Source organism: Nerophis ophidion, linkage group LG14 (assembly GCF_033978795.1).
Source record: "Nerophis ophidion isolate RoL-2023_Sa linkage group LG14, RoL_Noph_v1.0, whole genome shotgun sequence".
NCBI lineage: Eukaryota > Metazoa > Chordata > Actinopteri > Syngnathiformes > Syngnathidae > Nerophis > Nerophis ophidion.
The window spans coordinates 29688781-29708157 of NC_084624.1; the positions used below are offsets into that span (position 1 = coordinate 29688781).

At 38.6% G+C, this 19377-nt stretch overlaps 1 protein-coding gene and 1 long non-coding RNA gene across 7 annotated transcripts in view; both read left to right on the top strand.

The window, feature by feature from the left end:
• LOC133568424 (dipeptidyl aminopeptidase-like protein 6) overlaps positions 1 to 19377 on the top strand; it is a 287193-nt gene that overhangs the window by 234217 nt on the left and 33599 nt on the right. For all 5 annotated transcript variants that reach the window (XM_061920338.1, XM_061920336.1, XM_061920337.1 and 2 more), the window contains exon 8: positions 17920 to 18040. In XM_061920338.1, coding sequence (XP_061776322.1) covers positions 17920 to 18040 — 121 coding nt within the window. The remainder of the gene's footprint in view (positions 1 to 17919; positions 18041 to 19377) is intronic.
• Positions 2518 to 13437, top strand: LOC133568423 (uncharacterized). Of its 2 annotated transcripts, XR_009809603.1 has the most exons (8): positions 2518 to 3755; positions 4276 to 4410; positions 7497 to 7572; positions 8489 to 8566; positions 9100 to 9177; positions 9710 to 9787; positions 12351 to 12422; positions 12539 to 13437. It is a non-coding gene; the product is annotated as an uncharacterized LOC133568423 (long non-coding RNA). The 2 variants fall into 2 exon arrangements; XR_009809602.1 differs by lacking the exon at positions 2518 to 3755 and having other exon boundaries at positions 4193 to 4410.

A 19377-nucleotide genomic window follows, 5' to 3' on the forward strand; every position in this document is an offset into this window, starting at 1 on the left:
TTAAAAATTGGCTCACGACTTGATGATATGGAAAAATGTTTTTCTTCCTGAAGATAAAGCATTTGAGAAGCACTCAACTCACACATGCTTACTCCAAATCATCATTGATGCAGAACCAGCAGACAATAACCAACATTATGTTTCATGTTCATTGGAAATTCCCCCGACAGCTCGTACAGCAAATGAATATGTTTGTCTTGATACAAGGAATAACGTTAGCTAACTTAGCATCAACTTAAGACAATGATGTTGCCTAGCTAGCTAGGACTTCACTTACATCTCTCATTCCTCGCTTCTTCTCTGCTGGAGGCGAATACCTTTCTTAAATCCATCTAGGAGTTACAGTTTGAGTCAAATCAAAATCAAAATATTGTAATTAACAAATTGTTGTTGGCTAACGTCACCTACCTCACGCAGTGATTCGAATCCCCCCCCCCTCTCTCTCTCTCTCTCTCGCTCTCTCTCTCTCTCTCCCTCTCTCTCTCTCAACTGAAGTCTCGATCCACACGTGAATAAATTACCATATTAAGTAGCCATGTGCTCACTGTTTCGTGGAGTGAATACAGTAGCAATCAATTACCATACTAAGTAGTATGTGCGCTGTTGTCTATGTTATGTAGACTTAAAACGCTGAAGCGTTTTTTTTTATTGGTGAAATTTTTACTGGGGCACTACAGATCAACAGTGGGGCACGTGCCCCAGTGAAATATGTCTGGCGACGCCCCTGGCACACGCACACACACACACCAGTAGAGACACTAGTGCGGGGGTCTCAAACTCGATTTACCTGGGGGCCACTGGATGCAGAAACTGGGTGAGGCTGGGCCGCGAGAAAATATTTCTTAAAAAATCTAACATGCACTTTTTAATGAATTCACCTTCTATGAATGGCTTTCCCGCCCTAGCAACATACTTGCCAACCCTCACTATTTTTCCGGGAGAGTCCTGAATTTCAGTGCACCTCCCGACAATCTACCGGTGCAACCATTCTCCCCAATTTGTCCCAATTTTCACCCGGCCAACATTATTAAGGGCTGCCGTGACTGCACTGCCTTTAAAGTCCTCTACAACAGTGGTTCTCAACCGTTTTTCACTGAGAACTGTGAACATGTATTTAATTCAAGTACCCCCTAATCAGAGCAATGCAATTTTGGTTGAAAAAAGAGATAAAGAAGTAAAATACAGCACTATGTCATCAGTTTCTGATTTATTAAATTGTATAACAGTGCAAAATATTGCTCATTTGTAGTGGTCTTTCTTGAACTATTTTGGAAAAAAAGAAATAAATATAACTAAAAAACTTGATGAAAAATAAACAAATGATTCAATTATAAATTGAGATTTCTACACATAGAAGTAATCATCAACTTAAAGTGCCCTCTTTGGGGATTGTAATAGAGATCCATCTGGAGTCATCAACTTAATTCTAAACATTTCCTCACAATAAAGGAAATCTTTAACATCAATATTTATGGAACATGTCCACAAAAAGTCTAGCTGTCAACACTGAATGTTGGATTGTTGGATTATTTTTTCACAGTTTGCATTCATATCTCATTGAAGTATTATTCAATAAACATATTTATATAGGATTTATAAATTGCTGCTATTTTTTTTAGAATATTTATGTTACATCTCACTTGTCCCTTTGCATATACCATCAAGTACGTCCTCCAGGAGTTCGCACACCCCTTAAAAGAGGACTGCTGCCCCACTACATGACATCGCGCACACACTTTTATATCACACTTCAATTGTGCCAGCTTCATAACATGTTGTATGAAGCTTGTGCAGTTTATTAATGAATGTGGCTGCAAGACATACTTACTCAACAGCCATAGAGATCACACTGAGGGTTGCAGTAAAAACAACTTTAACACTATCACAAATATGCACTACACTTTGAACCCAAACAAGAATCACAAACCCTTTTTTGGAGAATTTCCGTACCTTAACACAACTTAAACACAAGAGAACAAATACCCAGAACACCTTGCAGGGCTACAATATACAACACCTCTACCGACGCAAGTAGGGAGGGTGGGGCGTGGGGGGTTGGTGGTAGCAGGGGTGTGTATATTGTAGCCCGGAAGAGTCAGGACTGCGTGGGATTCTGGGTAATTGTTATGTTGTGTTTATGTTGTGTAACGATGCGGATGTTCTCCCAAAATGTGTTTGTCATTCTTGTTAGGTGTGGGTTCACAGTCTGGCACATATTTGTAACAGTGTTAACGTTTTTTTTATGGCCACACTTAGTGTGACATGTGTAGCTGTTGATCAAATATATTTTGCAATACCATAGTTGCGTTCTGCATGGTAGGGGTGGGCAATATCGCAAATTTGAGACCCCTGCACTAGTGGGTAGAAAAGGTTGCTTTCCACCAATTGGACTGAGGGGGTCGCACATGAGCTGGTGGCAGACGCAATGATATGGACTAGTGTCTCTGGAACCAAAACACCTGGCAGTGACTGAAGTGTGAGTGTAAGTAAATGTCATTCTGTATGTGTGTGTGTGTGTGTGTGTGTGTGTGTGTGTGTGTGTGTGTGTGTGTGCGTTTGTCAAAGTGACATATGGGGACATTTTTATGAAATTTCACCTTACATATGAGGACCTGTTGAAATATGGGGACATTTTCCATGTCCCCATATTTCCCGCAATGCTATCGTGTTCTAGACCCTCCCAGCATGTTCCCAGACCAAAAATCTCTGAAGTCTTCATTTGTCAAATTTTCAGAAAAAGTGTGTGAAAGTGTGTTTAATTTTTTTGCTCACCTTCGATTTTGCCCCTAGTGGCCATCTTTGCTATTATGACACACACACACACACACTTGTCCTCATATGTCATATGTCCTCATATGTCATGTGGGTTAGAAACTCACACACTCCAACATTTTGAAAAACCTCTAATCATTACAGCAATAAACATACTTCTGAATTCTAAATCAAATAACACATTTTCAACTGATCTGATGATCTCAACCTTTTTTATGTTAGTTTTATCTATTCATTTGGTTTATCTGGAGAGGATTTGGGCTAGACAATTAGTAATAAAGGGATTATGGTGATGATTTAATTTGTTTGATTCAGTATTTTACTGTATTGGGCTTTTTGCTATTATGTTGACTAAAATACAATGCCGCACAATAATTAATTTAAATGTGCCTGAAATGTAGGTTTTTGCATAAATCCCCCCCCCCCCCAAAAAAAACCCCAAAAAAACAACCCTCAACCTTGATTGAGACTAAGGCAATAATTCAAATGCAATTCAAACTACATACAGTATTTAATATTTTCAAATGGTTACAATAGCACATGATTTAGGTATTTTTATCTTGGGGACAAATTTTGGATTCAATTGGCGATTGTTTTTGGAGGTATTCACTTCACATTGTATTCAAGATGGTTACTTCCGCCCACTCTGAAGAGTCTCGGCGTCTGATTGGTCCAATTTTCAGTTAGGCGCTGCCTGATTGGCCAGTGGATGATGTCTGCTCCTAACAGAGGGCTAAATCACTAGTTAACTATTTTCATCATGGAAGTTATACAGCTCACGTATCACACTTAATATTGAATATATATATAAAAAGGGTTTTCCAAAAGGACCATTTATAATCGAAATACAAAACTTCACACACGATTTTGAGCACAACAGAGCGCTCAGTGAACATCACTTCCGGGACCTGCATCACCGGAGGGGGACATCTATCTTGGCCACAAACAATCTTTGACAGTCTTCGGCAGCATGGTTGAATCAGGTGAGCATAAAATGGAGTTTAACGTAATTAAATTGACCAATGTTTTTTAACATAGGAAAATAGTTCATTATAAACAACAGTTAAATGTTTTTTGTTATTAATTGCAACCAGATTAGATTTTATGAGGTTAAATAAAGCATTTCAGTTCTGGGCCAAGGCCAAGGCATTTAATTTTTTTTTTTTTTAAGTAGCAGTGATTGTGACACACACACTAGGTGTGGTGAAATTATTCTCTGCATTTGACCCATCACCCTTGATCACTATGCAAGTAAACCTTTTCTTAATTTTAAACTAGACAGACTAGAGTTCTTCAAATTGTTTATACTTTTTCTCAAATACAAATATTTCAAGCTGATAAGCACTGTGGAGTAGGCATGTTACTGATATTGTTACATTAGTTCTTTGTTTGAGAAGCTTCACGTCTGCATTGAGCCTAAATTTAACAGTTTTTGAAGGGTTTAGTCCTTTGTTTTATTTCTGTGTCACTGACTTTTTTCATTTTTATGTGTGGATTTGTTAGGCGCATCAACACATGATATAGACATCGTGTCCAAAAGAAGAGCGAGACGTAATCCTGAGGCTGAAGCCACCGAGTTTATTTGATCTGGATGTGACAAGTCTTGTTTTAAGGCCCAGTGGATCAATGATTGGAAAGGTATGTCTTGTTATGTAACATATCAATGGTAACTGTATCAACATCTCATTTGGATCATTTCCTTACTGTCTAATAGAGGTTGTATTATATGGCTTTAATTAGAAGTGTTTGGAATAACAGCGTTCCACGTCCCAAGAGCTAGCTTCTGTAGCCGAGGATCGGACCGCCAAGTGCCCTGCCTTCGGCTGCCGCCCAGCTCACAATGCACCCGACCTCTATGGCCCCTCGGAGTCTTGTTCACGAGTGAGGGAAGAGTGGATCGTGAGATCGACAGGCGGATCGGTGTGGCGTCTTCGGTAATGCGGACGTTGTATCGATCCGTTGTGGTGAAGAAGGAGCTGAGCCGGAAGGCAAAGCTCTCAATTTACCGGTCGATCTACGTTCCCATCCTCACCTATGGTCATGAGCTTTGGGTCATGACCGAAAGGACAAGATCACGGGTACAAGCGGCCCAAATGAGTTTGGGTCTCTCCCTTAGAGATAGGGTGAGAAGCTCTGCCATCCGGGAGGAACTCAAAGTAAAGCCGCTGCTCCTCCACATCGAGAGGAGCCAGATGAGGTGGTTCGGGCATCTGGTCAGGATGCCACCCGAACGCCTCCCTAGGGAGGTGTTTAGGGCACGTCCAACCGGTAGGAGGCCACGGGGAAGACCCAGGACACGTTGGGAAGATTATGTCTCCCGGCTGGCCTGGGAACGCCTCGGGATCCCCCGGGAAGAGCTGGACCAAGTGGCTGGGGAGAGGGAAGTCTGGGCTTCCCTGCTTAGGCTGCTGCCACCGCGACCCCACCTCGGAAAAGCGGAAGATGATGGATGGATGGATGGATGGTATAACAGCGGTATATGAAAACGATGTTACTAATGCTGTTACTTTTACCAGTAACGAGTAATCTAATAACTTTTATGTACGCTACAACGCTGTTATGATGCGTTTTATGTAATCTGGCATGCTACTTTTGATGTGATTTTACTAATGAAAGCAACCCCCGGAATTAATTACGAACACGATATCAAATAGAAAGAGGCCTCATCCACACGCAAACAAAACCATTCAACAGAACTATCTTAACTGCCACTGCTAAGCTAAAAAATACAGCTGAACTATTCTGCTATGTCTGGGCGCTGAAGTCCCACGTCACTTGGCAAAAGGCACAGCTTTTTAAAGGCACACACACACTCTGCTCTCATGAAATGTCTCTCAACTGCATATGCTAGATATTTAAAACTTTTCTTTTTCAAGTAACACATTAATTACAAACCCCGTTTCCATATGAGTTGGGAAATTGTGTTAGATGTAAATCCAAACGGAATAATTTTTTTTACAAATAATAATTAACTTGGAATTTCATGGCTGCAATACGTGCCAAAGTAGTTGGGAGAGGGCATGTTCACCACTGTGTTACATCACCTTTTCTTTCAACAACACTCAATAACCGTTTGGGAACTGAGGAAACTAATTGTTGAAGCTTGGAAGGTGGAATTCTTTCCCATTCTTGTTTTATGTAGAGCTTCAGTCGTTCAACAGTTCGGGGTCTCCGCTGTCGTATTTTACGCTTCATAATGCACCACACATTTTTGATAGGACTGCAGGCCGGCCAGGAAAGTACTTGCACTCTTTTTTTATGAAGCTGAACACGTGCTGAATGTGGCTTGGCATTGTCTTGCTGAAATAAGCAGGGGCGTACATGAAAAAGTCGGCGCTTAAATGGCAGCAAATGTTGTTCCAAACAGATGGGTAACTTACAGATGTGTAAGTTACCCATGCCTTGGGCACTAATGCACCCCCATACCATCACAGATGCTGGCTTTTTAACTTTGCGTCAATAACAGTCTGGATGGTTCGCTTCCCCTTTGGTCCGGATGAAACGGTGTCGAATATTTCCAAAAACAATTTGAAATGTGGGCTCGTTAGACCACAGAACACTTTTCCACTTTGCATCAGTCCATCTTAGATGATCTCTGGCCCAGAGAAACCGGCGGCGTTTCTGGATGTTGATAATTGGCTTTCGCTTTGCATAATAGAGCTTTAACTTGCACTTACAGATATAGCAACAAACTGTATTTAGTGACAGTGGTTTTCTGAAGTGTTCCTGAACTCATGTGGTGATATCCTTTAGAGATTGATGTCGGTTTTTGATACAGTGCCGTCTGAGGGGTCGAAGGTCACGGTTATTCAATGTTAGTTTCCAGACATGCCGCTTACGTGGAGTGATCTCTCCAGATTCTCTGAACCTTTTGATGATATCATGGAGCGTAGATGTTGAAATCCCTAAATTTCTTGCAATTGCACTTTGAGAAAGGTTGTTCTTAAACTGTTTGACTATTTGCTCACACAGTTGTGGACAAAGGGGTGTACCTCGCCCCATCCTTTCCTGTGAAAGACTGAGCATTTTTTGGGAAGCTGTTTTTATAGCCAATCATGGCACCCACCTGTTCCAAATTAGCCTTCACACCGGTGTGATGTCCCAAATAAGTGTTTGATGAGCATTTCTTAACTTTATCAGTATTTATTGCCACCTTTCCCAACTTGTTTGTTGCGTGTTGCTGGCATCAAATTCTAAAGTTAATGATTATTTGCACCAAAAAAATGTTTATCAGTTTGAACATCAAATATGTTGTCTTTGTAGTGCATTCAACTGAATATGGCTTGAAAATGATTTGCAAATCATTTTATTCAGTTTATATTTACATCTAACACAATTTCCCAACTCATATGGAAACGGGGTTTGTACTTAATTTAATAATTATTTACATTTATGTAAGAGTAATTCTGTTTGTAATTGAATTTTTAGTCAAGTAACGACTATTATTATTCCTTTTTAAAACAGATATTCCAAACATTGTTAATTGATAAACTGTTTTATCAGGATATGGTGTATTTGCTCTTGCATCAATTTAAAAAGGTTCTTTTGTGGTCGAGTACCGAGGGAAGTTCATCTCAAGACATGAGCGGGACAAGAGACAGAAACCCTCTATAAATATCTTTACTATTTATCTGGCATTATATGCTCATAATGTTAACAACAAAAAGTGCTGATAATGTTATAATTAATAAGTTCTAACATTATTTTTATGTGTTTTGTTGCAGACACCAACTGTTGATGTTCTATCTCAACATTCTCCAGATTCATGTGAGCGATAAACCGACTTCATCCCTCCAACAGGTTATTACTTGACTATTTTACTATCCATCCATCCATCCATTTTCTACTACCTGTCCCTTTTTTGGGTTGGCGGGGTGTGCTTGAGCCTATCTGAGCTGCATTCGGGCGGAAGGCGGAGTACACCCTGGACAAGTCGCCACCTCATTACACGGCCAACACAAATAGACAACATTTACACTCACATTCACACACTAGGGCCAATTTAGTGTTGCCAATCAACCTATCCCCAGGTGCATGTCTTTGGAGGTAAGATGAAGCCGGAGTACCCGGAGGGAACCCACGCAGTCACGGGGAGAACATGCAAACTCCACACAGAAAGATCACGAGCCCAGGATTTAACTCAGGACTACTCAGGACCTTCGATTTGTGACGCACATGCACTAACCCCTGTTCCACCGTGCTGCCCTATATCTGCTAAAAACTTGACACAACCTATACTTCAAAAGACATTTAATCCTTTTAACCTCTCACAGATCAGTTTATATGACAACATGTTTTAAGCGTACATCCATGTTAGTCTGTGGAATTTACAACTCATGTTTAGCAAAACAGGAGATGTTACAGGTCAGCAACATGAATTCTATATGTGATCACTTGTCATGTACTCATATTGTTTGAACTAAAAAAGACTTCAGTGTGTTTCATATAAGGTCCTCATATTTTTCTGAACCACATTAGTGTGTGTTACAATGTTTAATTCAAAGCTTTAAAATGAGTGTTTCAATCCAGGTCCTCATATTTTCTGAACCACATTTTAGTGAATGTTACATTCTTAAATAATAGTCTAAGAGCTAAAACGCTATAATAATCTTTACTGTTTATGTAGAATTATATGCTCAGAATATTATCAACCAAAAGTGGTTGTTAATGTTATAATTAATTAGTTCTGACATTATATTTTTGTGTTTTGTTGCAGACACCAACTGTTGGGGTTCTATCTCAACATTCTCCAGATTCAGATGTGAGCGATAAACCGACTTCATCCCTCCAACAGGTTATTACAAGTCTATTTTTACTATATCTGCTCTAAATGTGACCCAACTTATATTTTGAAAGACATTTATTAATTTTAATACCTCACAGATCAGTTAATATGACAACATTTTCGTAAGGGTACATCCATGTTAGTCAGTAAGGAGTTTGGAACTCATGTTTAGCAAAACAGGAGATGTTATAAGTCAACAACATACATTCTACATGTGACCACTCGTCATGTCCTTATATTGTTTGAACCAAGAAAGACTTAGGTGTGTTTCATATAAGGTCCTCATATTTTCTAAACCAGATTAGTGTGTGTTACAATGTTAATGTCCAAGCTTTAAAATGAGTGTCTCAATTCAGGTCCTCATATTTTCTGAACCAGATTTTAGTGTGTTTTATATTCTTAATTGATTGTCTAAGAGCTGAAACTCTGTAATAATCTTTACTATTTATCTGGCATTGTATGCTCAGAGTTTTATCAACAAAAAGTGCTGATAATGTTATAATTAATTAGTTCTGACATTATATTTGTGTGTTTTGTTGCAGAAACCAACTGTTGAGGTTCCATCTCAACATTCTCCAGATTCAGATGTGAGCCATTAACTGACTTCATCCCTCCAACAGGTTATTACATGTCTATTTTTACTATATCTGCTCTAAATTTGACCCAACCTATATTTTGAAAGACATTTATTTATTTTAATCTCTCACAGATCAGTTTATATGACAACTTTTTCGCAAGGGTACATCCATGTTAGTCAGTAGGAAGTTTAGAACTCATGTTTAGCAAAACAGGAGATGTTACAAGTCAACAACATAAATTCTACATGTGAGCACTCGTCATGTCCTTATATTGTTTGAAGCAAGAAAGACTTAGGTGTGTTTCATATAAGGTCCTCATATTTTCTGAACCAGAAAATGTGTGTTACAATGTTAATGTCAAAGCTTTAAAATGAGTGTCTCAATTCAGGTCCTCATATTTTCTGAACCAGATTTTTGTGTGTGTTACATTCTTAATGAATTATCCAAGAGCTGAAACTCTGTAATAATCTTTACCCTTTATCTGGCATTGTATGCTCAGATTTTTATCAACAAAAAGTGGTGAGAATGTTATAATTAATTAGTTCTGACATTATATTTTTGTGTTTTGTTGCAGAAACCAACTGTTGAGGTTCTATCTCAACATTCTCTAGATTCAGATGACAGCCATAAACCGACTTCATCCCTCCAACAGGTTATTACATGTCTATTTTTACTATATCTGCTCTAAATTTGACCCAACCTATATTTTGAAAGACATTTATTAATTTTAATCTCTCACAGATCAGTTTATATGACAACATTTTCGTAAGGGTACATCCATGTTAGTCAGTAAGGAGTTTGGAACTCATGTTTAGCAAAACAGGAGATGTTACAAGTCAACAACATACATTCTACATGTGACCACTCGTCATGTCCTCATATTGTTTGAACCAAGAAAGACCTAGGTGTGTTTTATATAAGGTCCTCATATTTTCTGAACCTGATTAGTGTGTGTTAAAATGTTAATGTCAAAGCTTTAAAATGAGTGTTTCAATTCAGAAAATGCAGTGCCTCTTGTTTACAGCCGGTTTCTGCAGCGCTGTTTTCATTGATCAAAGTATTTTTTCGGTGGTCGTGTTTTTGGTACATAACTTGTACATAGTGCGCAAATAATAGGCTGTATATAAATATAAATACATTCAAACCCCGTTTCCATATGAGTTGGGAAATTGTGTTAGATGTACATATAAACAGGATACAATGATTTGCAAAGAATTTTCAACCCCAATTCTGTTGAATATGCTACAAAGACAACATATTTGATGTTAAAACTGCTAAACATTTTTTTTGCAAAGAATTTAGGGATTTTACCATCTACGGTCCGTAAAATTATCAAAAGGTTCAGAAAATCTGGAGAAATCACTGCACGTAAGCGATGTACTGCATTAAAAACCGACATCAGTGTGCAAAAGATATCACCACATGGGCTCAGAAATACTTCAGAAAACCACTGTCAGTTACTACAGTTGGTCGCTACATCTGTAAATGCAAGTTAAAACTCTACTATGCAAAGCAAATGCCATTTATCAACAACACAGAGGAATGCCGCGGGCTTCGCTGGGCCCGAGCTCATCTAAGATGGGCTGATGCAAAGTGGAAAAGTGTTCTTTGGTCTGACGAGTCCACATTTCAAATTATATTTGGAAACTGTGGACGTGGTGTCCTCCGGAACAAAGAGGAAAATAACCATCCGGCGCAAAGTTCAAAAGCCAGCATGTGTGATGGTATGGGGGTGTATTAGTGCCCAAAGCATGGGTGACTTACACATCTGAGAAGGCACCATTAATGCTGAAAGGTACATACAGGTTTTGGAGCAACATATGTTGTCATCCAAGCAACATTATCATGGACGCCCCTGCTTATTTCAGCAAAACAATGCCAAGCCACGTGTTACAACAGCGTGTCTTCGTAGTATAAGAGTGCGGGTACTTTCCTGGCCCGCCTGCAGTCCAGACATGTCTCCCATCGAAAATGTGTAGCGCATTATGAAGCGTAAAATACGACAACTTAAGCTCTACATCAAGCAAGAATGGTAAAGAATTCTACTTTCAAAGCTTCAACAATTAGTTTCCTCAGTTCCCAAACGTTTATTGAGTGTTGTTAAAAGAAAATGTGATGTAACACAGTGGTGAACATGCCCTTTCCCAACTACTTTGGCACGTGTTGCAGCCATGAAATTCTAAGTTAATTATTATTTGCAAAAAAAAAAAAGTTTGAGTTTTAACATCAAATATGTTGTCTTTGTAATGCTTTCAATTGAATATGGGTTGAAAAGGATTTGCAAATCATTGTATTCAGTTTATATTTACATCTAACACAATTTTCCCAACTTTTTTGTATATATATTAGGGCTGGGCAACGATTAAAATTTTTAATCGAAGTTAATCGCACTATTTCTCTTATTAATCGCAATTAACTGCATTGTATACGCAAAGCCCAATAATGAATTCAAAAGTAGTGTGTAGTGCACCTTTATTGGAATATTCTCCCACATGAACAAAAGCGCCAAAACATTTGTTGTGCAAACACAATTTAAATCAGTCCTTGTTAAACAGTAGCAGTTAAATAGCATATTTGATGAAAATCCACTCCAAAAATGTAAATACAAACATTTAAGCTTATTGCCACTGCCAGGGTATTTAAGTTATCCTGTTTGTTATGGAAAATAAATATAATCTACATACAAATCTCTGAGCCACAATCATAACATCTGAACAGGCAATTTCTGAGGTAACAGCAGAAACATTTTTTTTTATCAGGGATCTTATGTTTAAAAAACTTATATTATAGGTAGTGGGCTGTTTTAGGGAATTTTGGATCAAATTATCTGTAGTAGCAATATTAATAATGTTGTGTTCATTCTGCGTAGTGCACTTAAAATAATTATGACCATATCTGTTTGCCTGGTGCTTTGATAAACTGAACGCATATACATGGTACTATATTGTGATGTTATGAGCCAGGGAAAAAAAGAACTACCCTACCCAGCATGCAACAGGAGTGACGAGCATGCGCGGTAGCCCGGTATAGGTTGTGTCGCCATGACGGCATCTTGTATGTTGTGATATGCACGCTCTGAAAGCAAACGTTAAGAACTCAGCCAACACTCCTCGTCTGCATTATTCATAAATAGACAGACAACACATACTCCGCTGCTTCACAAAGCACAATATGTTAAATGTTTACTTTTACAGTTTTCTAATTCTTCCTTTCAGATTGACAGCAGGACAAATCGCTGGAAGTGGGTATGTCTCAAGCTTCTTCCACTTGGTCCACTCCAAAGCGGGGTAAATAAATAATCCACATCATTTACTAGAATATTATATTACGTTTTGCACCTTTTCACTGTGTTATAGTCATTATTCCTTCAGTAAGAAATTGTATTTTGTCTCCTTTATGACAGCTGCAAAGGGGAAGAAGTGGAAGCAGTTGAATGACACATGTTGCATTTTGTAACTGGCAACAAAGTACCAGGTAAAAAAGATTGTGAAGCCTGCCTCCATAAAGAACTAGTAGCTCTACAGGACAGGGATTGGCTTGCCATCAAGTACTACATCCATAACAAAATCATATTAAAAAAAGGGAAAAAAAATGTTTTCCCACATCTTCTGTGGTAGTTTGAGTATGTTACCAGCAATTAAAAAAGCAAAATAAACAGCAAGCGTTTTGTATTTATTCCAGATAATTCTTAGCGACAAAATCCACAAAAACAATTCAGTTACACTTAGTCGACAATTACATTTTTACCCATGTTTCTTTTAAACTCTTCTTGGTTTTAGATTACAGTAGCATGGGATTGGGATTTTTTTTTAAATGACAACACATCAACTAAACCAACTCAGGTGGTTTTGTTAAGTCTCTGATGTCAATAGCCTCATATGTCACATGAACCTGAAATCTTTAACACTCTGTGACGTCATGGTTGTCATATTTCACAAACTTGAAATCTTAAACACTCTGTGACGTCATGGTCATCATATGTCACATAAACTTGAAATCTTAAACACTCTGTGACGTCATGGTCGTCATATGTCACATAAACTTGAAATCTTAAACACTCTGGTCTTCATTTGTCACCTAAACCTGACAAGTCCTCATATGTACCATAAAAATCAGGTTCAGAAAAAAACAAAAGAGTTGCAAAAATCTCAATAGACCACTGTGTGTCTAAAATTCTGGTTCACTAACCGTCTGATTCCCAGGCCTGTAGGACCATTGGAAAGGCATGTCCCCATATGTCACGTTTTTGTCATAAGTCCTCATATGTCACCCAAACACGTATGTGTGTGTGTGTGTGTGTGTGTGTGGACAAACAGCGTCAATGTCTTCAATTACTTGTTTTGTTTGCATGCTTAGTTGTGCATGTCCATGCAGTTTTTGCCATCTGTTGCTTCAACAGGACCTTTCTCCAAAGCAGGGGTCGCCAACCCGTCAAACCTTTGGGACCCTACCGGTTGAATGCGAAAACTTTAGGGGAAATAATTAATCAATATGACATCAGTGACACCCCCACCTGTAGAGGGACCAACAGACCCACCACCAGTTGCACATTTTTACTTCTGAACACGCCTCTGCCTCTTTCTCCTCAGCCTCACATTCGCCGCTCTCAACACCACGGCCACACCCTCGCACATTTCGCAAACATGCTTTGCATGCCGTGCACAAAAATAATCGCGCTGCAACATATTTGACATTTCCGAGTATCCAACATCAAACAACTCTTCCCTCAACCACGAGTCCATGACCTTCATCCCTCGCCCGCGAAGGGAAGCTAACAAGCCAAACACTTAAAGGCCTACTGAAACCCACTACTACCAACCACGCAGTCTGATAGTTTATACATCAATAATGAAATATTAACATTGCAACACATGCCAATACAGCCGGTTTAGTTTACTAAATTGCAATTTTAAATTTACCGTGGGGTTTCTTGTTGAAAACGTTGCAGAATGATGACGCGTGACTTCACGTACTGTCAGGAAATATTAGCTCGGCACCAGTTACAGCTAAAAGTCGTCTCTTTTCATCGCATAATTACACAGTAATTTGGACATCTGTGTTGCTGAATATTTTGCAATTTGTTCAATTAATAATGGAGATTCTAAAGAACAATGCTGTTGGTGGAAAGCGGTGTATTGCAGCTGTCTTTAGCACCGAGACACAGCCGGTGTTTCTTTGTTTTTAACACAGAGCGGTCAAGCGAACATGTTTCTCTATGTCAACCAGCATGTTTTTGGTTGGGAAAATTGTGATATATATCTTACCGGAGACATCATTGGATTATTCGTCCTCCTGCAGTAGCTGCTTAAAAGGCAGCTGTGAGCTTGGCTCCTCGGCTTCTCTCTGAGACACTGCCGTGAGGTATGTCTTTACAATCTCACTAAAACACTATCAAAACAATAAGCAGAAAAGGGATCTTACAGAATTATCTTAGTAGATGTGTCTAATTACATATGAAACGCTAACGCTTTCGCTTTTTATTAAAAAAAATTTCTATTTTTTTTTCTAGTCCTTCGCTATCAATATCATCATCCACGAATCTTTCATCCTCGCTCAAATAAATGGGGAAATTGTCGTTTTCTCGGTCCGAATAGCTCCTGCTGCTGGAGGCTCCCATTAAAAACAATGTGAGGACGTGAGGAGCCCTCACCCTTGGGACGTCATCGTCTGTGACTTCCGGTAAAGGCAAGGCTTTTTTAACAGCACCAAAAGTTGCAAACTTTATCGTGGATGTTCTCTACTAAATCCTTTCAGCAAAAATATCTCGAAATGATCAAGTATGCCACATAGAATGGACCTGCTATCCCCGTTTAAATAAGAAAATCTCATTTCAGTAGGCCTTTAAATCCATGAAAATTGCTCCAAAGTACGGATTTTGTGTTGATTTATTTGGAATACAAAAGTAAACATTGGCATGTGCAGAGCCAGTAATATATGATAAAACAAAGCAGTAACTGAAGAAGGATTTCCCCGTTCATCCCCTCTTAATCAAACACGAAAAACCTGCCTGGTTAACAGCTGATTTTACTATACTTAGGGTGCTCACGTAAGACAACCATGTGACCATAGTCTGAACAAATATATTACAGTACTAAAACTATAGTGGCCATAAACAGTTCAGTTCTGTGGCCCATGGCTCGTTTGTCTTTGGCCATAGGCAAACTACAAAAAACAAAAAAAAACACTGGCAAAAATTGGGAAAACAGAAAGAAGTACAATGAGAAAAAAACAAAATGTTGACATCATCAAATAAAACACAAAGAAAACATTTTTAAGAATAATTAGAACAAATATATAGAAATAAAGGTTCAAAGGATAGTTGATGCAGGGGTAGATCCTGCATCCCAGGGATCTTGGGTATGAAAAGGTTGGTGACCACTAATCTGAAGAGTGAACTATGGTGTCCATCTTTAAACAACCATGTGTACAATCACTCCTAATTCTAATAAGAATAGTTATCTCTAGAAGTGAGGTTTTTCTGTAAAACAAATACAATGTGAGCAGTGTAAAGTTAAATCACAAGTCAGGAACTACGGGAAAATCTTTTTTTCTTGCTCCAGGGCTCCCCCTGTAGTTGTTAAGTGTAATTAGCTTTCAAGCCACTGTGGTAGAGCCCAATAAACAGCTAAAAGATAGCCAGAGGCTAAGCAATCCAGGTGAATGAATGTTATTTGCCCTGGACTCTGGCGGAAGACAGGGTAGAAAAAAATACAAGCGAGTCTACAATCAAAAAACTTCAAAGCTGGTATTTTTAGCTACAAACCCCGTTTCCATATTAGTTGGGAAATTGTGTTAGATGTCAATATAAACGGAATACAATTATTTGCAAATCGTTTTCAACCCATGTTCAATTGAATGCACTTCAAAGACAAGATATTTGATGTTCAAACTCATTTTTTTAATTTTTTTTGCAAATAATAATTAACTTAGAATTTCATGACTGCAACATGTGCCAAAGTAGTTGGGAAAGGGCATGTTCACCACTGTGTTACATCACCTTTTCTTTTAACAACACTCAATAAACGTTTGGGAACTGAGAAAACTAATTGTTGAAGCTTTGAAAGTGGAATTCTTTCCCATTCTTGTTTTATGTAGAGCTTCAGTCGTTCAACAGTCCGGGGTCTCCGCTGTCGTATTTTGCGCTTCATAATGCGCCACACATTTTCGATGGGAGACAGGTCTGGACTGCAGGCGGGCCAGGAAGGAACCAGCACTCTTTTACTACGAAGCCACGCTGTTGTAACACGTGCTGAATGTGGCTTGCTGAAATAAGCAGGGGGGTCCATGTAAAGGCGGCGCTTAGATGGCAGCTAATGTTGTTGCAAAACCTGTATGTACCTTTCAGCATTAATGGTGCCTTCCCAGATGGCAAAACCCCCACAAAACCTCAGCAAAAATATTGTATATTATTAAATATTTCCACTGTTAAAGCTACGTCTGTCTGGAACACACATATCAAATACAAATGTATTTTAGTTGGGTTTTTTTTAAACCACTTAAAGGCCAGTATAACATCACTATTTATTTTTTAATTGAACACAACCAACTGAAGTAAAAACCAACAATAACACAAGTATAACTGGTCGTGTTTGGAGGAAGGAGAATACTGAGGGGCATGCCAAGAACACCATACCCACTGTGAAGCATGGGGGTGGAATGATAATAATACTTTGGGGCTGTTTTTCTGCTAAGGGGACAGGACGATTGATCCGTGTTAAGGAAAGAATGAATGGGGCCATGTATCGTTAGATTTTGAGCTAAAACCTCCTTCCATCAGTGAGAACTTTGAATGGTTGACCAAATACTTATTTTCCACCATAATTTACAAATAAATTATTTAAAATTCCTACAATGTGAATTCCTGGATTTTTTTTCACATTCTGTCTCTCACAGTCGAAGTGTACCTATGATGAAAATTACAGACCTGTGTCATCATTTTAAGTGGGAGAACTTGCACAATCGGTGGCTGACTAAATACTTTTTTGCCCCACTGTATACAATTTCCAACATCAACAGAAACAATGCAGTCAAATGTGTTGCATGCTTTGAATGGGCAAAAGTAGCACCATCTGGTGTATGAACATAAAAAATAAATAGAATGTGTGTAGTCCAAATCGACAGCTTGGCATACATTGCCTTAGTTCATGTTAAGATACATGGGAGAGCAAAATGGCATTTCCGGCAAATTAAGGAATACAAAAATAATCAATTTTAAAGCTGTCTCTGTAGGGCACGTCTCTTCCATAGTGTTGCTTTGTTATGTAAAAGTAAAAGACTTGATCATAACATGCTCATAACCTTCTTTATTTCAGGTGTTGCTTCGACCTAAAGGCTAAAATACAACTTTGCCAAGCCTCGGAAGACTAATCAGCATAAAGTCAGTCAAACCCGGCGACGGTTTTGTCGTCAATTACAAGGCAAAAACAATCATTTGCCATTGAATTGGTGAGAAATGGAGCAATTAATCTTGGCGCGTTCCACCAGCATGTGTGAAGTCGAGCATCAGATGTACAGAGAGATGAAGCTGCCCTCTATGCAGAACAAGCAATTACTGGGCTGCGACAGGGCAATCAGGGACACGCACCTGAAACCTTATATTGATGTACCCAATTAAAGAAGGGTTTGACGGACCATGCAGAATACTTCATTTGTGCGCCATTGCTTGTGTCGTTTACTCTTCATTTTCTTTCACTAAATCGCATCTCTTCTTAAATCCAGTGTCCAGAACATTAGGCACAAAAAAATGCATTTATTTTTTTTACGCATTGTTCCTTCTTTGTTCAGATCTTCATCTTTGAGAACAACATCTACTACAGAGCGACAGTAGAAAGTAGCAGTATTCGCCTGGTTTCCAGTGGCAAGGAGGGCGAGGTCTTCAACGGGCTGCCTGATTGGCTGTATGAAGGTAGCACTCACTGCACACACTCACTTCTTCAATATCTCCTTTTGCCCGTTCTGGCTTACACTGTTTCCCTTTCAAAGCCTACAAAAGACTTCTGTACACATACAGTCACAGGCCACTTTATTAGGTACATCTGCCTGCATGATGTAAAGAGGGAGTCAACATTTTTTACTAAATAACATTATTTAATAACTAAAATCATGTCCACGCAAAGGCAAATATGATTAAAAATGTCACACACACAAAAAAACCCTCCATCCTCACAAAACCCCTGTCTTTATAAAAACACATTCAATGTGTTGAATCAGAAGCCTGCAAAAATCGGAACACAAATTTATAAAACGAATCGAGAAGCCGAATTTTACACATCCAAATTGTAAAGACAGAATAATTTAAATCTCCAGTACGGCCCGAGTTTTGGGACAAAAACCTACAACAAGAGACGAGTACACAAATACGTTTTTTGAAAATATTTGTGTGGCGATAAGCTTGGTTTCGACCATAGTAATTTGTTTCTTAAATATAGGACTCATTCAAGATCTCGTCACACATAACTACACTGGGGAAAGACAACGTCTCTTTTGCCCGTCGGTTATATGTTCCAAGCATGAGATTTTCTGATTTACACAAAAAATCGACGTTTATTGGAATCTTAAATTTTTAACTTAATTTGCTCTTGAACATGGCTTCGCAAACCAAAATGTTCAAAAAGTGAAGCAGAGTTCCCCAAAAGAATCAATGTAAACATGAATAATTGTTTATATATATATGTATATTTGTGTGTGTGTATGTATGTATGTATGTATGTATATATATATATCTATATATATATACATACATATATATATATACAGTGAGGCAAAAAAGTATTTAGTCAGCCACCGAATGTGCAAGTTCTCCCACTCAAAATGATGACAGAGGTCTGTAATTAACAGAAAAATATAACAAAAAGACCATCAAAATGGATACATGGATGATACAGCAGAGGATTGGGAGAATGTCATGTGGTCAGATGAAACCAAAATAGAACTTTTTGGTATAAACTCAACTCGTCGTGTTTGGCGGAAGAAGAATACTGAGTTGCATCCCAAGAACACCACACCTACTGTGAAGCACGGGGGTGGAAACGTCATGCTTTGGGGTTGTTTTTCTCCACGGAGACAGGACGATTGATCCGTGTTAAGGAAAGAATGAATGGGGCCATGTATCGTGAGATTTTGAGCCAAAACCTCCTTCCATCAGTGAGAGCTTTGAATGGTTGACCAAATACTTATTTTCCACCATAATTTACAAATAAATTATTTAAAATTCCTACAATGTGAATTCCTGGATTTTTTTTC